The sequence below is a fragment of the Palaemon carinicauda genome, chromosome 14 (assembly GCF_036898095.1).
Source record: "Palaemon carinicauda isolate YSFRI2023 chromosome 14, ASM3689809v2, whole genome shotgun sequence".
In the NCBI taxonomy this organism is placed as follows: Eukaryota; Metazoa; Arthropoda; class Malacostraca; order Decapoda; family Palaemonidae; genus Palaemon; species Palaemon carinicauda.
Window position 1 is genome coordinate 40905928 of NC_090738.1, and position 20228 is coordinate 40926155.

Sequence of the window (20228 nt, forward strand, 5' to 3'; positions counted from 1 at the left end):
ATTCTAACAGTCAGGCCTTCTTCATCATGAGCCTCAATACTACACAGTATTCTATAAGTTTAATTCCAGCTGTGACCAAGTTGTGGAATGATCATCCTAATCTGGTTGTTGGATTGGTAGAACTTCATAAGTTCTAAGTTGCAGCAAATGTTTTCATGTTGAACAGGCTGACATAAGTCTTTTTATAGTTTATACAGTACTGTATATGAAATATCAGTTCTAATGTTCTTACTGTTTATAAAATATTTCATTTTAATTGTTCATTATTTTCTTATTTCCTATCCTCACTGGGCTATTTTTCCCTGTTGGAGCCCTTCAGCTTATAGCATCTTGCTTTTCCAACTAGGGTTATAGTTTAGTTAGCAATAATAATAATAACAATAAACTGATTCAAGTAGCAAAGGTCAATGACAGGTCCCCAGCCTCCTGAAAGCTTCTCCACTAGAAAGAGGTTGTTGAAAAACCCTGGAGACCTAAGAGGGAGGAAGATGAAGGAGTTAAGGCAAGTTACTTTACCATTCATCCCAGACTAATCCTGGGTAACGTCTACCCTCTGAAGAGCTGCAGCGAGGTATGGACGAGTCCAAACTCGCTTACGAGGAACTCAATGGGGAGACCACTCAAAGAGGAAGCCCTTTTTCACTGGCGAGAAGGGTGACCTTCCTCATAGGGTGGAGGAAGGGCACGAGTGCGTTTCTCTTGCCAAAGGAACTCAGAGCCCTGAAAAAGCTCAGTTGAATGTGTGCGCCCAGTATGCTGAGCATGTGGTCAGCCCGCATGCTCACCCCAGGGGGATCGCATGACTGGTTGGGACTCTGAGGAGACTCGACCAGCAACCTCATAGGTTGGCGAGAAATTGCGGAGGATGCTTCTGCAGAAGCAATGTGTGCTATTACTATTCCCCTAACTTCAGCACCTCTAACAGCCGTTCCTTGGCGAGGGACCAGAAATCCCCAAGAATTGCTCTTCAATGCCAGGACCAACCCACATCTTGATAAGTCTTCAAAAACTAATTACACCTGAAAAGGTAAAGAAAGTCAGTTTATAGCCAGTTTTAGTAAGGATTAACGGGAGAGAGAGACAGCATGTCTGCACTCTACAGAGCCAAGATCAAACGTGAATATATAGTTTAGCGGAGTGTGTGAGCAGGGTAGTTGGTCTACCCTACGCTAATTATCGAGAAAATGTTTACTTTGTGTAAAAAGTTTATGGGTCATTTTCCAGCAAGCCGCAAAATAATATCCATAGTAATGAGGATTCCTTCATTACTATGGATATTTGTATCTGTGTAGGAGCATCACAAGAAAAAGTCTACAGTACAGCATATCATTTACCAAAATTAAAATTGCATGAATATCTTGTTTTTCTTAGATAGCTTTTATCCTACTCTATTCAGAAGAAAAGCTTCAAACCCAAGAAATATTCTTAAACTATTCCATTCAGAGGCATACTTTAAAAAATGCAAGTATAATTATAACCCCGCCAAAACTGAGGATGAAATTACGTAAAATGTTATTTTCATTAGTAAAATAAATTTTTGAATATACTTACCCGGTGATCATATAGCTGTCAGCTCTGCTGCCCGACAGAAAAACCTAAGGACAAAATACGCCAGCGATCGCTATACAGGTGGGGGTGTACATCAACAGCGCCATCTGTCGAGCAGGTACTCAAGTACTCCATGTCAACACAGAACCAATTTTCTCCTCGGCCCACTGGGTCTCTATTGGGGAGGAAGGGAGGGTCCTTTAATATATGATCACCGGGTAAGTATATTCAAAAATTTATTTTACTAATGAAAATAACATTTTTCAATATTAAACTTAGCCGGTGATCATATAGCTGATTCACACCCAGGGGGGTGGGTAGAGACCAGCATTATATGTTTACATTAAGAGCTAAGTATTTTGTATTTCATTTTAGCAGTTATTCAAAATAACAAACATAAAATAAATAAGTACCTGGTAAGGAAGTCGACTTGAACAATTACTCTGCCTTTTTAAGTACGTCTTCCTTACGGAGCCTCGCGATCCTCTTAGGATGCTGAGCGACCCCTAGGATCTGAAGTATCAAGGGTTGCAACCCATACAACAGGACCTCATCAAAACCTCTAATCTAGGCGCTTCTCAAGAAATGACTTTGACCACCCGCCAAATCAAGTAGGATGCGAAAGGCTTCTTAGCCTTCCGGACAACCCAAAAACAATAATAAAACATTTCAAGAGAAAGATTAAAAAGGTTATGGAATTAGGGAATTGTAGTGGTTGAGCCCTCACCCACTACTGCACTCGTTGCTACGAATGGTCCCAGAGTGTAGCAGTTCTCGTAAAGAGACTGGACATTCTTAAGATAAAAAGACGCGAACACTGATTTGCTTTTCCAATAGGTTGCGTCGATTATACTTTGCAGAGATCTATTTTGTTTAAAGGCCACGGAAGTTGCGACAGCTCTAACTTCGTGTGTCCTTACCTTCAGCAAAGCTTGGTCTTCCTCATTCAGATGGGAATGAGCTTCTCGTATTAACAGTCTGATAAAATAGGATAAAGCATTCTTTGACATAGGCAAAGATGGATTCTTAACTGAACACCATAAAGCTTCAGACGGGCCTCGTAAAGGTTTTTAAATAGAACTTAAGAGCTCTTACAGGACATAAGACTCTTTCTAGTTCATTTCCCACCATACGATAAGTTTGGAATATCGAACGATATTGGTCAAGGCCGAGAAGGCAGCTCGTGTTTGGCTAGAAAACCAAGTTGTAGAACATGTAGCCGTTTTGGATGAGAATCCGATGTTCTTGCTGAAGGCATGAATCTCACTGACTCTTTTAGCTGTGGCAAGCATATCAGGAAAAGAGTCTTTAAGGTGAGATCTTTCAGGGAGGCTGATTGTAGCGGTTCGAACCTGTCTGACATAAGGAATCTTAGTACCACGTCTAAATTCCAACCAGGTGTAACCAAACGACGCTCCTTCGTGGTCTCAAAAGACTTAAGGAGGTCCTGTAGATCTTTATTGTTGGAAAGATCTAAGCCTCTGTGACGGAAGACTGATGTCAACATGCTTCTGTACCTTGATAGTGGGAGCTGAAAGAAATCGTTCTTTCCTCAGATATAAGAGAAAGTCAGCTATTCGAGTTACAGAGGTACTGGTCGAGGATACGGATACTGACTTGCACCAGTTTCGGAAGATTTCCCACTTCGATTGGTAGACTCTAAGGGTGGATGTTCTCCTTGCTCTAGCAATCACTCTGGCTGCCTCCTTCGAAAAGCCTCTAGCTCTCGAGAGTCTTTCGATAGTCTGAAGGCAGTCAGACGAAGAGCGTGGAGGCCTTGGTGTACCTTCTTTACGCGTGGCTGACGTAAAAGGTCCACCCTTAGGGGAAGCGTTCTGAGAACGTCTACTAGCCATCGAAGTACCTCGGTGAGCCATTCTCTCGCGGGTCAGAGGGAAGCAACTAGCGTCAACCTTGTCCCTTCGTGAGAGGCGAACTTCTGCAGTACCTTGTTGACAATCTTGAACGGAGGGAATGCATATAGATCTAGATGTGACCAATCTAGTAGAAAGGCATCTATATGAACTGCTGCTGGGTCCGGGATTGGTGAGCAAAATATTGGGAGCCTCTTGGTCATCGAGGTTGTGAAGAGATCTATGGTTGGCTGGCCCCAGGTGGCCCAAAGTCTCTTGCAAACATCCTTGTGGAGGGTCCATTCTGTTGGAATTATTTGTCCCTTCCGACTGAGACAATCTGCCATGACATTCAAGTTGCCTTGGATGAACCTCGTTACTAGTGAAATGTCTAGACCTTTTGACCAGGTGAGGAGGTCCCTTGCGATCTCGTACAATGTCAGAGAGTAGGTCCCTCCTTGCTTGGAGATGTACGCCAAAGCCGTGGTGTTGTCCGAGTTCACCTCCACCACTTTGCCTAGAAGGAGAGACCTGAAGCTTTTCCAGGTCAGACGTACTGCCAGTAGCTCCTTGCAGTTGAAATGCATTGTCCTTTGACTCGAGTTCCATAATCCCGAGCATTCCCTACCGTCTAATGTCGCACCCCAGCCTACGTCCGATGCGTCCGAGAAGAGAACGTGGTTGGGAGTCTGAACAGTCAGGGGAAGACCCTCTCTAAGGTTGATATAGTCCTTTCACCAAGTCAGACAAAACTTATCTTTCCGGAAACCGGGATCGAGACCGCTTCTAGCGTCTTGTCCTTTTTCCAGTGAAAAGCTAGATGGTATAGAAGAGGACGGAGGTGTAGTCTTCCTAGTGACACAAATTGATCCACGGATGACAGTGTCCCTACCAGACTCATCCACAGCCTGACTGGGCAGCGTTCCTTCTTCAGCATCTTCTGGATGGATAGCAGGGCTGGGGGTTGATCGTCTTGTTCAGCAACGTCCTCATCAGAGGGTTCTTCATCCGAACTGATGAGGAAACGGCAACGGAGTGGGCAACGTCTGACTCGCTGAATCCGGTCGCACTGGTGGATGCGTGACGGAGCCGGACGCAATATCATGGCACTGCTGCACAGTCTGTGAACTGTCAACAACCATGGGTGCGCGAGGAAGTATAGCGTCAACCCGAACTGTCTAGACTGTCTGGGTTGTGCAGTCAACACCCTACCGGGTTGCTGAGGTTGACGCACTGCGTCACAACAAGTCACCTCTGCTGGTTGTTGAACGTCTTCCTAGTGACACACTGAACGTCAACAACCACCTCCGAGCGTCGCTTAACGTCAACGTGCGACTGGCAACCCACACTGGGTCGCATCGGTGGAGGAACCACCTCAACTGGCAGACGCGAGTAGGATACCTCAGCGTCAACAGAGCGCACAACCAACCGGTTGGAAGGTTGTTGGCCAGAAGGTTCTTCTCCGCATTTAAGTCCTCTATCAAGGACACAAGCTTGGACTGCATGTCTTGCAGCAAAGCCCATTAGGGTCTACGGGAGCAGGTGTGGCAACAGACGGGGTTAGCGACTGAGGCGGAACCATTTACCATCCCTGGAAGCCTTGTTATGTGTGACATAATAGTACAGCAAAACTTCAAAGGCTCGACAAAAGTGAGAAGTTGACCTGTAAACAACTTGGAGCGTCTCCTGGCTAGGCGCCAGGGCGAGTCTACCAGAATTGAGAAGTCCATCTGGGCAGAGGCAAGAACTCCCAAGCCGAGAACTTCTCTCGTGTCCTATCAGACTCTCGCTCTATAAGCCAGTTTAAAAGAAGGGAAATCAAAGGCTGTATCCCTAAAACTCCTCCTGGTGCAAAAACCAGTCGCCTAGCCAACGTAACGCTCTCTAGGAGAGCGAGAGAGCACTAGCTTAACAACAACGGCTTCGAAGTAGCTAGGCCTAGTGTAAGTTCTGACGTTTAGGCGAACGAGGAGCAGCAGTTACAAGATCCGGACGAAGATCCTTAAAAAATCATCATGATTTAATTAAAGTCCATAGGAGGCTAAGCAGCTTAAGGCTCCTCTCCAAATGACAGAGTCCTCAAAGGAATATCAGTAGGAGGGAGAACAGCACTTTCTCATCTACAGGAACCTTGTCCGATAAAAGCTAGGTTATCTCAGTGAGTCTCTCACTGGTGCATTAGTAGCAGACCAGAAGGCAACGTCATGTAACTGCTTGACAGTCTGTGAACTGTCAACAACTGAACTGTCAACCACAACAGGTGCGTGAGGACATACAGCACTGGTGCATTAGTAGCAGACCAGAAGGCAACGTCATGTAACTGCTTGACAGTCTGTGAACTGTCAACAACTGAACTGTCAACCACAACAGGTGCGTGAGGACATACAGTGTTCACTCGAGACTGCTTTGACTGTCTATACTGAGCAGTCAAAACAACTCTAGAAAGCGGAGGTTGACGCACCGCGTCAAAACACGGCAACTTAACTCCACCCTCCTGTTGTTGTGGTAACACGCGAACGTCAACGGAGGGTTCCGTGCGTCGGTGAACGTCAACATGCGTCTGGCAGGGTCGACTGCGCATGGGTGGTGGAACTCTCACAGCTGGAGTGCGGGAGCAGGTAGCCTCAGCGTCTACTGGACGCACAACCGTGGTTGGTTGTAGGCTAACGGGTGCAGCGTCAACCTTCTCCGCACGAAACTCCTGCATAAAAGAAGCTAACTGTGTCTGCATAGACTGTAGCAAAGACCACTTAGGGTCTACAGCAGCAGGTGCGGCAACAGACGGTGTTACTGCCTGTTGCGGTACCACTTTGCCTCTCTTAGGAGGTGTGCAGTCGTCGGAAGACTGCAGCGAGTACGAACTGACCCAGTGGCTACAACTGGGCCGTTGGACTTGCACGGAAGGGACCGACTTGCACTTAATAAGCTGCGAGACCTTGGTCCATGGTTTCTTACGCGAAACCTCTTCCGCAGACGAGAAATAAATGGGCTCTCTCGTCTTTGTGTGGGTGGGGCGATCTTGGGTAGATACGCCCGAAACCACGGAGGGAAAAACGTCTGTTCGTTGATCAAGGCCTGACGAACCCATAAGTCGTTCGACATTACTTCTCCCCTGGGCTTGGGAGCTTGCAAGAGGTCCCGGACTAGGTGAACGACAGGCACGAACAGACGAACCCTCGGACGCAACACTGTAACACTTGTGCATATCACTTTATCACTTCGATTTTCTGTTTTGCACTAATTTCACTGAAATCGAAACTTTTACTGATTTCTACGTGAAACACGCAATTCTACCCTTCATTAAAAGGTAGTAATTGCGAAATCAGTCGTATAATGTTAGCAAAAAACATATATAAAGCTAAAAAAAAATTCAGTGGCTGGGAAAGACACTAAACACTAGTTCAAATAAACTACGTTTACAATCTCTCACCGCACATAGCCTGGGGACAAGAATAAAACCCTAGAAACGTTTTACCTTCTTCCCCGTACAGCGACTAGGGAGGAGAGTAACACGAGAACAACGTTACCCGCTTGAACGGAACGTTTTCTCTCCTCTCTCTCCCTCCGTCTCTATCTCTCTCTCTCTTTCTCTCTTGATTTCGCACCTAAGAGAAGAGCCCAATTATAAATCGTCAAAAAAAAACATGTTATTTGACTAAAAGGAACAAACTGAAAGGTTTTCCAAATAAAAAGTTCCTTTAATTTAGAATTTAAAACATTTAAGTTAAGAAAGAATGAACGAAACGTCAGAAACGATTTACTCTTACTGCAAAGTGAAACCGTGATACTCTCTCTCTATCGTAACGATAGAGCGCATGTTGAACGTCCTGAACGTCAACAACTGCGTAGTCTAAAAACTAAACGTTAGTTCATCTTTGAAAACAGTACGAAGACTATCAAAGAGATTCTTTCATAAAACATTAAATTTAAAGTTTTAAATTCTTTAAAGGCTAACGGGCTCAACGTTGATTAACTTCGGTTCCAATTTCGGACCGCCTACTATAAGGAAAGGTCGCATATAAACAAAACATAAAAATTTATTTTTATATGTTTATAATAAATGGAAAGTTAATCGAAGAGGCCTAATAAAGGCGGAGAGATATAAAATATGTGGATCTATAACGTGTTAAGCAAAATTACTAAAAACCTAAACACACTTCCTTCTAAGGGAAGGGTCGGCCATTTAAAAGTGAAAGAGAGTCCATACTCTCTTTGTCACCATAATTAAATCTATCCAAAACGAGTTCAAGTTTTGAGATGAAGATAAAACACCTGCATAGCGAAAGCTCAAAACTAGAATAGTGTACTTCACCAAATAGTTGTGAAAACAAATCCAGTTAGTAACAGCGTATTTAGTAGGTCTTGCCAGTGGCACGACAGAGAGAAAATTGGTTCTGTGTTGACATGGAGTACTTGAGTACCTGCTCGACAGATGGCGCTGTTGATGTACACCCCCACCTGTATAGCGATCGCTGGCGTATTTTGTCCTTAGGTTTTTCTGTCGGGCAGCAGAGCTGACAGCTATATGATCACCGGCTAAGTTTAATATTGAAAAAGCTTCATTTAATACAATACAGTAATAGCATATAACCAGAAAATATTACAATAAATACTTTAAAAAGACATTAAGCACTAACAAGCTGGACAAGCACCTAGTCTGGTTAAGGCTATATTTAAGAAGTGAGCTTGCTGAAATTGATGACTTGAAAATATAAACACAAGTGCAACTATGGACTGAGCTTTACCTTTCCCATTCCTACACAGATGCAAAGTGTGGCACATATCAGCAGATCATGCTCAAGGATTTGGAAGACACCTAATCCTGTGAAAGGGGACAATAGGTCCACTAACAAACCGAAAGTAAAGAATATTTTCAAGTGGGGAGCCTTTACATTAAAAAATCCTGTCCTAGTTTAAGGGGCATATTTCACTTATGAAAAGAAATTTTAAAGATTATACTAAAAGAAGAAATACAAAAGAGTATATGGTAAATTTATGCTATAAACCTGAACAAAATGACAAATTCGTAGATAATATGTTATTTTCATTAGTAAAATAAATTTTTGAATATACTTACCCGATAATCATGTAGCTGTCAACTCCGTTGCCCGACAGAATTCTACGGAAGGGATACGCCAGCGATCGCTATACAAGAGGGGGGTGTACTCACAAGCGCCACCTGTGGCCAGGTACTGCAGTACTTCTTGTTGACACCACCTCAATTTTTCCTCGGTCCACTGGTTCTATGGGGAGGAAGGGTGGGTCAATTAAATCATGATTATCGGGTAAGTATATTCAAAAATTTATTTTACTAATGAAAATAAAATTTTTCAATATTAATCTTACCCGATAATCATGTAGCTGATTCACACCCAGGGAGGTGGGTGAAAACCAGTGTACATGTATATCAAGAAGCTAAGTATCCCGTATTTCATATTATCAGTTATTCAAAATAACAATGAAATTATAAGTACCTGGTAAGGAAGTCGACTTGAGCCATTACTCTGCCTTAAATAAGTTCGTCTTCCTTACTGAGCGCAGCGTTCCTCTTAGGAGGCTGAACAACTCTAAGGTGCTGAAGTATCAAGGGCTGCAACCCATACTAAAGGACCTCATCACAACCTTTAACCTCGGCGCTTCTCAAGAAAGAATTGACCACCCGCCAAATCAACAAGGATGTGGAAGGCTTCTTAGCCGACCGTACAACCCATAAAAAGTATTCAAGAGAAAGGTTAAAAGGTTATGGGATTATGGGAATGTAGTGGCTGAGCCCCCGCCTACTACTGCATTCGTTGCTACGAATGGTCCCAGGGTGTAGCAGTACTCGTAAAGAGACTGGACATCTTTGAGATAGAATGATGCGAACACTGACTTGCTTCTCCAATAGGTTGCATCCATAACACTCTGCAGAGAACGGTTCTGTTTGAAGGCCACTGAAGTAGCCACAGCTCCCACTTCATGTGTCCTTACCTTCAGCAAAGCAAGGTCTTCTTCCTTCAGATGAGAATGTGCTTCCCTAATCAGAAGCCTGAATAGTAAGAAACTGAGTTCTTAGACCTTGGAAAAGAAGGTTTCTTGATAGCACACCATAAGGCTTCTGATTGTCCTCGTAAAGGTTAAGACCTTTTTAGATAGTACCTAAGAGCTCTAACTGGGCAAAGTACTCTCTCCAGTTCATTCCCCACCAAGTTGGACAGGCTTGGGATCTCGAACGACTTAGGCCAAGGACGTGAAGGAAGCTCGTTTAGCAAAAACCGAGCTGCAAGGAACATGTAGCCGTTTCAGATGTGAAAACAATGATCCTGCTGAAGGCGTGGATCTCACTTACTCTTTTAGCTGTTGTCAAGCACACGAGGAAAAGAGTTTTTAATGTGAGGTCCTAAAAAGAGGCTGATTGGAGAGGTTCAAATCTTGATGACATAAGGAACCTTAGGACCACGTCTAGATTCCAGCCTGGAGTGGACAACCGACGTTCCTTTGAGGTCTCAAAAGACCTAGGGAGGTCCTGTAGATCTTTGTTGGTGGAAAGATCCAAGCCTCTGTGGCGGAAAACCGCTGCCAACATACTTCTGTAACCCTTGATCGTAGGAGCTGAAAGGGATCTTACTTTCCTTAGATGTAACAGGAAGTCAGCAATCTGGGTTACAGTGGTACTGGTTGAGGAAACTGCATTGGTCTTGTACCAGCTACGGAAGACTTCCCCTTGAGACTGATAGATTCTGAGAGTGGATGTTCTCCTTGCTCTGGCAATCGCTCTGGCTGCCTCCTTCGAAAAGCCCCTAGCTCTTGAGAGTCTTTCGAAAGTCTGAAGGCAGTCAGACGAAGAGCGTGGAGGTTTGGGTGTACCTTCTTTACGTGAGGTTGACGTAGAAGGTTCACTCCTAGAGGAAGAGTCCTGGGAATGTCGACCAGCCATTGCAGTACCTCTATGAACCATTCTCTCGCGGGCCAGAGCGGAGCCAACCAACGTCAGTCGTGTCCCTTTGCGAGAGGAGAACTTCTGAAGTACCCTGTTGACAATCTTGAACGGCGGGAATGCATACAGGTCGAGATGGGACCAATCCAGCAGAAAAGCATCCACGTGAACTGCTGCTGGGTCTGGAATCGGAGAACAATACAACAGGAGTCTCTAGGTTATCGAGGTAGCGAACAGATCTATGGTTGGCTGACCCCACAGGGCCCAAAGTCTGCTGCAAACATTCTTGTGAAGGGTCCACTCTGGGGGATGACCTGACCCTTCCGGCTGAGGCGATCTGCCATGACATTCATACCGCCCTGAATGAACCTCGTTACCAGCGTGAGCTTTCGATTTTTTGACCAGATGAGGAGGTCCCTTGCGATCTAGAACAACTTCCACGAAAGAGTCCCTCCCTGCTTGAAGATGTAAGCCAGGGCTGTGGTGTTGTCAGAGTCCACCTCCACCACCTTGTTAAGCTGGAGGGACTTGAAGTTTATCAAGGCCAGAAGAACCGCCAACAACTCCTTGCAATTGATGTGAAGTGTCCTTTGCTCCTGATTCCATGTTCCCGAGCATTCCTGTCCGTCCAAAGTCGCACCCCAGCCCGTGTCTGATGCGTCCGAGAGGAGACGGCGGTCGGGTTTCTGAACAGCCAAAGGTAGACTTCCTTGAGAAGAAAGCTGTTCTTACACCACGCGAGAGAAGACCTCCTCTCTTCGGAAACAGGAACTGAGACCGTCTCTAGCGTCATGTCCTTTATCCAGTGAGCAGCTAGATGATACTGAAGGGGGGGGAGGTGGAGTCTCCCTAACACGATGAACAGGGCCAGCGATGAAAGTGTCCCTGTTAGACTCATCCACTACCTGACTGAGCATCGGTTCCTTCTCAGCATGCTCTGGATGCATTCTAGGGCTTGGAAGATCCTTGGGGCCGACGGAAAAGCCCGAAAAGCTCGACTCTGAAGATCCATACCCAGGTAGACAATGGTCTGGGATGGGACGAGCTGAGACTCCTCAAAATTGACCAGGAGGCCCAGTTCCTTGGTCAGATCCATAGTCCATCTGAGAATCTCCAGACAGCGACGACTTGTGGGAGCTCTTAAAAGCCAGTCGTCTGACGGAGCCGGACACAAGATCATGGTACTGCTGCACAGTCTGTGAACTGTCAACCATGGGGAAGCGAGGAAGTACAGTGACAACCCGAAGCTGTCTAGACTGTCTGGGTCGTACAGACAACTCCTTATCGGGTTGCTGAGGTTGCCGCACTGCGTTACAACAAGTCACTTCTGCTGGTTGTTGAACGTCTTCCCAGTGACACACTGACTCCGTAAACAAAAAATCCTCTAACAAGGACTAAGCTTGGACTGCATGTCTTGCAACACAGCTCAAGGTCTATGGGAGCAGGTGTGGTAACAGACGGGGTTAGCGACTGAAGTGGAACCATTACCTTCCCTGGAAGCATGTTATGCTTAAATAAAAGTCCATAGGAGGCTACGCAGCTAAAGGCTCCTCTCCAAATGACAGAGTCCTCAAGGGAATATCAGAAGGAGGGAGAAAAGCACTTTCTCATCTACAGGGACCATATCCGAGAAAAGCTAAGTTCTCTCAGTGAGGGTTTCACTGGTGCAAAAGCAGCAGACTAGAAGGCAACGTTATGAAACTGCTTGACAGTCTAGTGAGTTGGCAACAACCAAAGATGTGTGACTGAGAAGCATGCGGTAAGGTATGCAGAGCATGCTGTATGCAGAGCATGCTGTATGTAGAGCATGCTGTAAGGTAAGCAGAGCATGCTGTAAGGTAAGCAGAGCATGTTGCATGGCGTGTAACATTTCTCAGAAATTCCATGACCAGTGCTAGATTGAGTAATATCGCATTACTGTCCATTGAAAGTGCACGTGCCGAGGGAATTGATTTAGACTGTTTTGTTGATGAATTTGATAGCCGGCATGATAATCGTAGAATTAAGCTGCACTAAATATACGTACTATAATCTACTTCACCTCAGGAAAGGGAAACTCGCCCTGTTGGCAACACTGCATTACTTCATGCATGCTTGCATGGGGTTTTAATATCAACATAATATTTACATTACATTCATAACTCATGATTCATTTTTGTTTTGAAGATATTTTTGCCATATTTTGCGATTTTGTTAAAAATATATTGCAAGGAATACATATATATTTTTTATTTAAGTAATACGAATAACCTCCATTATCATAATGTTTGTGTAGGCATACATGTATATGATTACAAATGCAAGTTATGAAAGTAATGAGGTGTTATTATTGTCATTTGTTATTTCAAAGTTGAATGGGAAGAGGCTCAAGTTGAGGAGAAAGTGGCAGATGCATGCGTTGAGGTGGCTGACTCATAGCATGAGGTTCCTGCCTCAAGAGTTGCGCTTGCCTCAAGGGTTGAGGTGGCTGCGCAGAGAGAGGCTCTTGACTCACGAGTTGAGGTTCTTGAGGTGTGAGCTGCGAGAGTTGAGGTAGCGGCTGCGCAGAACGCAGTTCCTGTCTCACGAGTTGAGGTTCCTGAGGAGCTAGCCTCAAGAGTTGAGGCTCTCGCCTTGAGGAAAGTAGAGGTAGCAGCTGCGAGAGCTGAGGTGGCTGCCTCAAGGATGGTAGAGGTTGTCGTACCTCAAAAGGTTGTTGCCTCGAAGATGGTCTAACTGCAAGAAAATCTTGCCTCAAGGCATAAGACTCCTGCTCCCATTGTTGAGGTTGCCTTAAGGAAGGTTGAGGTTGCTGCACAACGCTGGTAACTGGCAACTCCGAACGCGGTAAGGTAGCTTGAGGAACCTCAACTTCGTACGCCTGGCAGACTGGACTGCGGTGAGGCGGAGCGCTCGCAGGAGGAGGTGTAACCTTCTCAGCCTGAAACTCACGCATTAAGACCGCAAGCTGCGACTGCATGGACTGCAGCAAAGTCATCTTGGGATCAACAGACGATAAGGTCTGTTGAGGCAAAGCCTTAACAGAAGATGAGGTCTGTTGAGGCATCGCCTTACCTCTCTTAGGAGGTGTGCAGTCACCTGATGACTGCGGAGAGTCAGAGCTAACCCAATGACTGCATCCGGGTTGTTGAACTCTAGAGGTCTGGACTTTACGTTTAAGAGGTCTTGAGACCTGAGTCCAGCGTTTTCTCCCCGAAATTTCTTCTGCAGACGAGCAAAATAAGGGCTCAATCGTCTGCGGGTGGGAGTGACGGTCTCTGTAAGACACGCCCGCAACCACCGAGGATACTTCTGTGCGCCGATCAAGGCCTGCCGAACCCTTTTGCCCTTCGACATTGCTTCTCCCCTGGGCTTGGGAGCTTGCAAGAGGTCCCGGACTGGGAGGACGACTGGCACGCACAGAAGTACCCTCACGCACAACACTGACACACTTTGCGCTAATCACTTATCACTTTTGATTTTCTGTTTGCACTTATTTCACTGAACTCGAAACTTTAAGTGGTTTGTACCTGAAACACGCAATTCTATCCTTCCTTAAAAGTTAGTAATTGCGAAAACAGAATTACAATGTAACAGAAAAATCTAATGAAAGATAAATAATTCAGTGGCTGGAAAGAGACTAAACACTAGATCAAATAAACTACGTTTAAAATCTCTCACCGCATAAAGCTTGAGAACAAGAATAAAACTCTAGAAACGTTTACCTTCTTCCCCTAAAGAGACTAGGGAGAAGAGCAAAAACGATAACAACGTTACTCGCTTGAACGAAACGTTTATCCAGCTCTCTCTCCCTCCGTCTCTATCTCTCTCTCTCTCTCTCTCTCTTAGAACCTGAGAGAAGAGCCCAATCATATATATCGTTAAAACATATTACTGTTAAAGGAAAAAAAAAACTGAAATATTTCCCAAATAAAAAGTTCCTTTATTAGAATTAAAACCATTAAGCTAAGAAAGAATGAACAAAACGCTAGAAACGGTTACTCTTACTGCAACGTGACACCGTGAAAATTCTCTCTCTATCGTAACGATAGAGCGCAAGTTGAACGTTCTGAACGTCAACAACTGCAGAGACAAAACAAAACGTTAGTTCAACTTTGAAAACAGTACGAGACTATCAAAGAAATTCTTTCAAAAACATTAAAATAGCATAATATGTTAACAGGTAAAACCGAAATGACGGGCTCAATGTTAATTAACTTCGGTACCAAGAAAAGACCGCCTACTATTAGGAAAGGTCGAATATAAACAAATATAAAAATTAATTTTAATAAGTTTATAATAAAAGGAAGTTAATCGAAGAGGCCTATAAAAGGCGGAGAGATATAAAATAAATCTATAACTTTTGTTAAGCAAAATTAAGAAAGAGAGTCTATACTCTCTTAGACACCAACACTTCCGTCTAAGGGAAGGGTCGGCCATTTAAAAGTGAAAGAGAGTTCATACTCTCTTCGTCACCATAATTAATCAAATTAATTCCAAAAGCTAGCTAAGCTAATGATAAAACTTCCTGAATAGCGAAAGCTAAACTCTAGAGCAAATACATCACCAAATCGTGAGCAAAAAACTCCAGAATCAACAGCGTATCCATGTAGGTCTAGCCGGAGGCACGACAGAGGAAAAATTGAGGTGGTGTCAACAAGAAGTACTGCAGTACCTGGCCACAGGTGGCACTTGTGAGTACACCCCCCTCTTGTATAGCGATCGCTGGCGTATCCCTTCCGTAGAATTCTGTCGGGCAACGGAGTTGACAGCTACATGATTATCGGGTAAGATTAATATTGAAAATTGTATTTTTCCTAACTATACAATCCTTAGCTATTCAATAGGGGTATTACTTTCGGCGTAGCTGAAATGACGAGCCATTAGTTTTTAACGAGGGTCAACTACCCATACCGCTAGTTAGCGGGGGTAGTGGAGGGTAGCTTGCTACCGCCCCCCTCACACACCTGTGATTGAGTTCACTTTGCTTTCGGCTAGCGGTATGGGTAGTTAGCCCTCGTTAAAAATTAATGACTCGTCATTTCAGCCACTCCGAAAGTAATATCCCTATCAAATAGCGTGGTTTGTATTCCAGTTACGGAACAATTAAAACTTACCATTCTTTAATGATGACTTCTTGGATGCCTTCCCCAATATCTGCAAGGAGAAACGGCACTACCTTTTGAACTGCCGTAGTTGTGTGAAAAGTCTTGGCATGAAGAGATGATGGCAAAAGCCATCGCCTTGAGGTAGAATAGTTTCTGTACGCCTTTGGGGATACATATTGCTTCAAGTCTACATCTGCAGTAGAACTCTGCTGTTCCTGTCAATAAAAATAATATACAGTAATTGTTCAATGCAGCTCATATATCAGCATACTACAAATGCAATATTCATACACTGTCCTAACATACTGTAAAGTATATTTACGGTAGAATACTTCTAGTAAATTAATGTGCAACAGAACATCAGAGATAAGGTATTTTCTGAGTACAAATATTGCATCATACTAGTGCATTTACTGGTTTTAATTACTTTAGTCCAATATTTGTACATCAAATTTTACCAACATAATTGATTATAACCCTACTAAAGCAATAGTTTGAACCCCATGACCTAGTTTAATGGTTAAGAATAACTTAGATATCTACTTTCATAAAAATAACCATTTTTCTGTTTTTGTTTTGGTTGCCATGATAGAAGACACTAAAAGAACAGTTCATAAAATTCCCGACTTGTGGGTCTGTCTAAACTTTGATTTCCCATTTTCTGTATCATTATTTTTGGTAACCATTTGCAACCTCCAATCATAGCTTTTTTATTTGTCAGGTGCCTTTCTCTTGGTAAATCTCTTACCTCCAAAGTTCCTATAAAAACTCTACCGCTTTTAATACAAGCTCCTCTTCCAACTAGGTCATGCATTTAAAACAGTTCTTTCTTGTATCATATTCAAGAAAGATATCCATATTAACATCATCCAAAACATGTGACTATTTCCCTTTAAAAGGAAATATGAAGTGTTACTGCGGATCTTTTGTATATCAGTGGCCAGTTCTTCCCCTGTGCATACAAAATGGAAATTTTCTTCCCTTTTTCTAGTCGTTCGTAAGATGCTTTTCTGCAAAAGCTCTACACTAGAACAACACCTAACTTAAACTTCCCCACCTAACCTACCCTACAAGCCGTGTCTTTTACCTACTTACCTATCGAGGGGGTTAACGGCCCCCTGGGATCCCACTTACATTGCCATAAATGGCCGCTGTCATACATACACCCCTCATTACTGGTGTATTTATAAGTATTTTGAACGGTTTTAATGCCATTAACCATTAAAAATATGTTTTTCATGTATTATGAACGGGTTAAACTAGGAAACATGCCCGAAAAAAACCCGCTTCACGAGTGACCGTTTCGGAAGCTAACTCAGGGTTGAGATTTAGTCCTAGGGTAAGCTAAGGAAACAGCAGTTCAAGGGTAGACCAGGGTCGCGGGGGGAACATAAACCCCCCCTCTCCGGTAGGCGAGTAGATAAAGATAAGGCTCATACATTTGGTTAGGTGGTTTTCTTGGGTTTGTTTCCCTTTTAAAATGTGATTCCTCAGTCATAACTTGGAATCTTAAATGGTCTAAAATTTGAAAAACATGGGTTCCCATAATTATTTCCATCAGAATACCTCAAAATATTGGGTCAATGTAGTTGGTTGGGTCAGGCGTAAACTTCCTTGTTATTTGTCAAAACAATTTTCTTTATAGGGAAAATGTCATCTTGGTCTCAAATACGATGATATGAAGCTAGTTTTACGATTTATGAAACATAAAAAATTTTAGGTAATTTCTATTTTTCCTAGCTATACTTACGAGGAACTTCTTTAGGAGATCTGGGGTGTTAGCTCCCATACAGACCAGAATTTTCCGTTTGGTTTCCCCAGTTCTCCCCCTCCTCCCCACACTGTCATCTGGCAGTACCCACAATCCAGACACTCACCCGGCCCGGGTCAAGTCCAGGCATAATCGTCAGTACGAATCTGGCCTACCTCTCAAGAGGTCATGCATTTTTCACCCCGTATCTGACCAGTGTTTCCTTGGTGTTGCGCTCCACGCTTCCTATATTATGCTCTAGTGTTACCTTGCCATTAGTGATGCCATATGGGATGCAAACACAGGGTTACGACTTAGTCTTGGGGTAAGATATGGATACAGCAGTTTAAGGGGGGTTTGCAGTCCCCTATTAGGTAAATAGGTAAGGATATGGGTCTTACGTTAGGTTGTTTGTGGATCCTTAAGTCAGATGGTGTTCTGTTTTTATTATAATTAGGACAGAAAAAAGCTTTAATACTAAAAGGCAGGTGTTTCCTATAGAAGAATGTCTGTTTTCTTAAAAAATGAAGCTTATTTTCACTGCAAATAAAAATTTAATTATCTAAAAAATAATAACCAATGGGATTAGCGTGCGCAGCTCAGTATGTAGTGCTTGCCAGTGCATGGGAGCTAGATGATTTTCTTTTTCCGTTTTGCTCGCGCACAGGAAAGCAAAAACCATTAGATTTCTAAAAAAGTATCCTTGTTCTCTGACGGTCTAACAGGTTTTCAGTTTATTTCCAGTTGAAATGGTCAAATTCAGTGAAAGCACATTATTAACTACTGGAAAAACAATTTTTTCTGTTCAAAATGCTGTTCCATCCATAACTATAATTTTACTGGATACGGCTAATATGTTAAGTTATGATTGGTATCATTATTACTAGCTAAGCTACAGCCCTAGTTGGAAAATCAAGATGCTATAAGCTCAAGGGCTCCAACAGGGAAAAATAGCCCAGTGAGGAAAGGAAATAAGAAAATAGATGGAGTTCTTGTTTTCCTTTTAAAATGTGGTTTTTGACTAATAACTTATGAAACTTTACATCCATCCATTCTATCAAAACGCAATGACTCCAAAAGTATCTATAAATGCAGCAGGGCAACTTCTTATTTTCTTCATTAGGAATATTGAGGTATACTAATTTACCGGTTGGTGATGTGAAAATCTAGGTTCAATGTCTAAACATACATTTTACAAGTTAGAATTTTCCTGAAAACTGACTAGGAACCATGAAATATAAAATGTACAGCTAATGGCAAAAAATAGTCAGAATATGTCTTCATAATTTAGCATAGGAATATGCCTACCGAGGTGGCCTGGTAGAGTCCGCCAACATACGACTCAATTAACATACTATGAACTAATATACCGTATATTTAACATTAAATCTAAAATGTAAATTTCTTCAGGAGCAATAATATAGTTACAATTGAATGTGTTGTCCTGACATGACGGAGGCAAAGCCTTCTGATGTTGGACCGGGAGATTCGTAAAGATATTGCGGCCATGATCAGCTGCTACTATTTACCATGGAGTCGTTCTCATTAGCAAGTTATTCTATTATTGAATCTGAAATCGAAATTTTAATTTATACGTCATTTGTCTATTAGCTTATTTCTTGCCAGCCTGATTCTTTGACATATTTATTGATGTAAATTACTTTTAACAAATTAAAACTTTCACTGGATTATATTCCCCAGTACGATACAAGAAAGAAATGAAATTAACTACAGAAATTTGTTTTATCTAGGCATCACAGCTGAATTGTACTCAAGATATTTCGGATAGAAATATATCATGATTGTTTATATGTAATTCCACATACGCCAATCAAGGCATTTCTCGAGCAATCATCAGTTGCAAATCCCTTCAAATATGGATAGATAAAATCTTATAGAGAACGAAGCCAGTGCGCTTCTATTTATAGTGGTAAAAACTTGCAATACAATAAATCTTCAAGTCGGTGCGAAATATATCTTATTGGTTTTAGGTACTTATATTCTTTGTCCTACTTGAACCGCGTATAATGTCTATAAACTTTTAAAACTGGCAGAATATCACCTATTCCAAATCAAATAAGAAGCCTAAGTCCGTGTCAGTGTATTAACGGAAAGAAAACGAACGCCAGTTATGTAAAAGCTTAGTTTAGCCGTTTGTTATTATGTAACTTGCTCTCTCTCTCGAACACAAATTATCTATTTTATTTTTTTTACTAAGACCACTTGCATAATGTTCATATACTTTCATAATTATAGAATATCACGATTCTCAAATAATCAATGAGGTGTCCGTCTGTCAGCAGCCGAGAGTAGTTTAACACGGATATCTGAAAGTAGAAACATTTGTGGTCATTTAACATGGTAAAAAAAGGGAATCTACCTGCCGAGGTTGCACTATTGCAAAGGGATGCCAGATGCCTCAAAAGGATTCCCTCCATAAGAAAAAGTAAAACTTAAAATTTCGCACATTTTCAAAATTGTAATCGAGATGTAAGAGCGATATTAAATGGAGTTTGACTGTCAGAAAAAAATTTTGTTCGGTAAACTGTTCCACAAAATGCCTCACACGACCTGTAAAGATTAATAATGTTAGCAAGATTGGTGTAAATGGGATTCGGGGAGAGACTTTAGGAGCCTGCAATGGTCTAAACCCCATGAATACGTTTCTGTTTTATATAGAAAGGAACATAGAAAATAAAATTAGAGAAGCCCAAATGGAGAAACGAAAAACGAAACAGTTTTATTATCATGCAAAAAGTTAATCTAGTTAAAGATATGACAGTGTTAAACAAGTTAAAATAAGGCTATTATATAGAATAATGAAAGTAAAATTTTTCTATATCTAGGGAAAGAAAGAGAAAAACTAATTTTTAAGCAAGACTGATAAAAGGTGTCCCACCTAGAGAAAGGATCACCCCTATACTAATTGATTTACACTGTCTGGCGATTAAAGCGAGAATTGAATTGAAAATATGTACAATAACCCACCAAGTTATCAGAACCGGTCGTCCAAAATACTTGAGAGAATTACTACATATTGCGCTGTCAACAAATCGTGCCGACACGAGAATAGT

General features: G+C 42.6%; 2 protein-coding genes across 2 annotated transcripts in view; one reads left to right on the forward strand and one right to left on the reverse strand.

Moving 5' to 3' along the window:
- Nucleotides 1-18693, reverse strand: part of LOC137653544 (lipoamide acyltransferase component of branched-chain alpha-keto acid dehydrogenase complex, mitochondrial-like) — a 50989-nt gene extending 32296 nt beyond the window's left edge. Inside the window, exons 1-2 of the mRNA XM_068387025.1 lie at nt 18583-18693; nt 15414-15619 (exon numbers count right to left, since the gene is read on the reverse strand). Coding sequence (XP_068243126.1) covers nt 15414-15619; nt 18583-18663 — 287 coding nt within the window. The 5' untranslated portion in view covers nt 18664-18693. The remainder of the gene's footprint in view (nt 1-15413; nt 15620-18582) is intronic.
- LOC137653545 (transmembrane channel-like protein) overlaps nt 1-20228 on the forward strand; it is a 186735-nt gene that overhangs the window by 63359 nt on the left and 103148 nt on the right. The window lies entirely within an intron of this gene.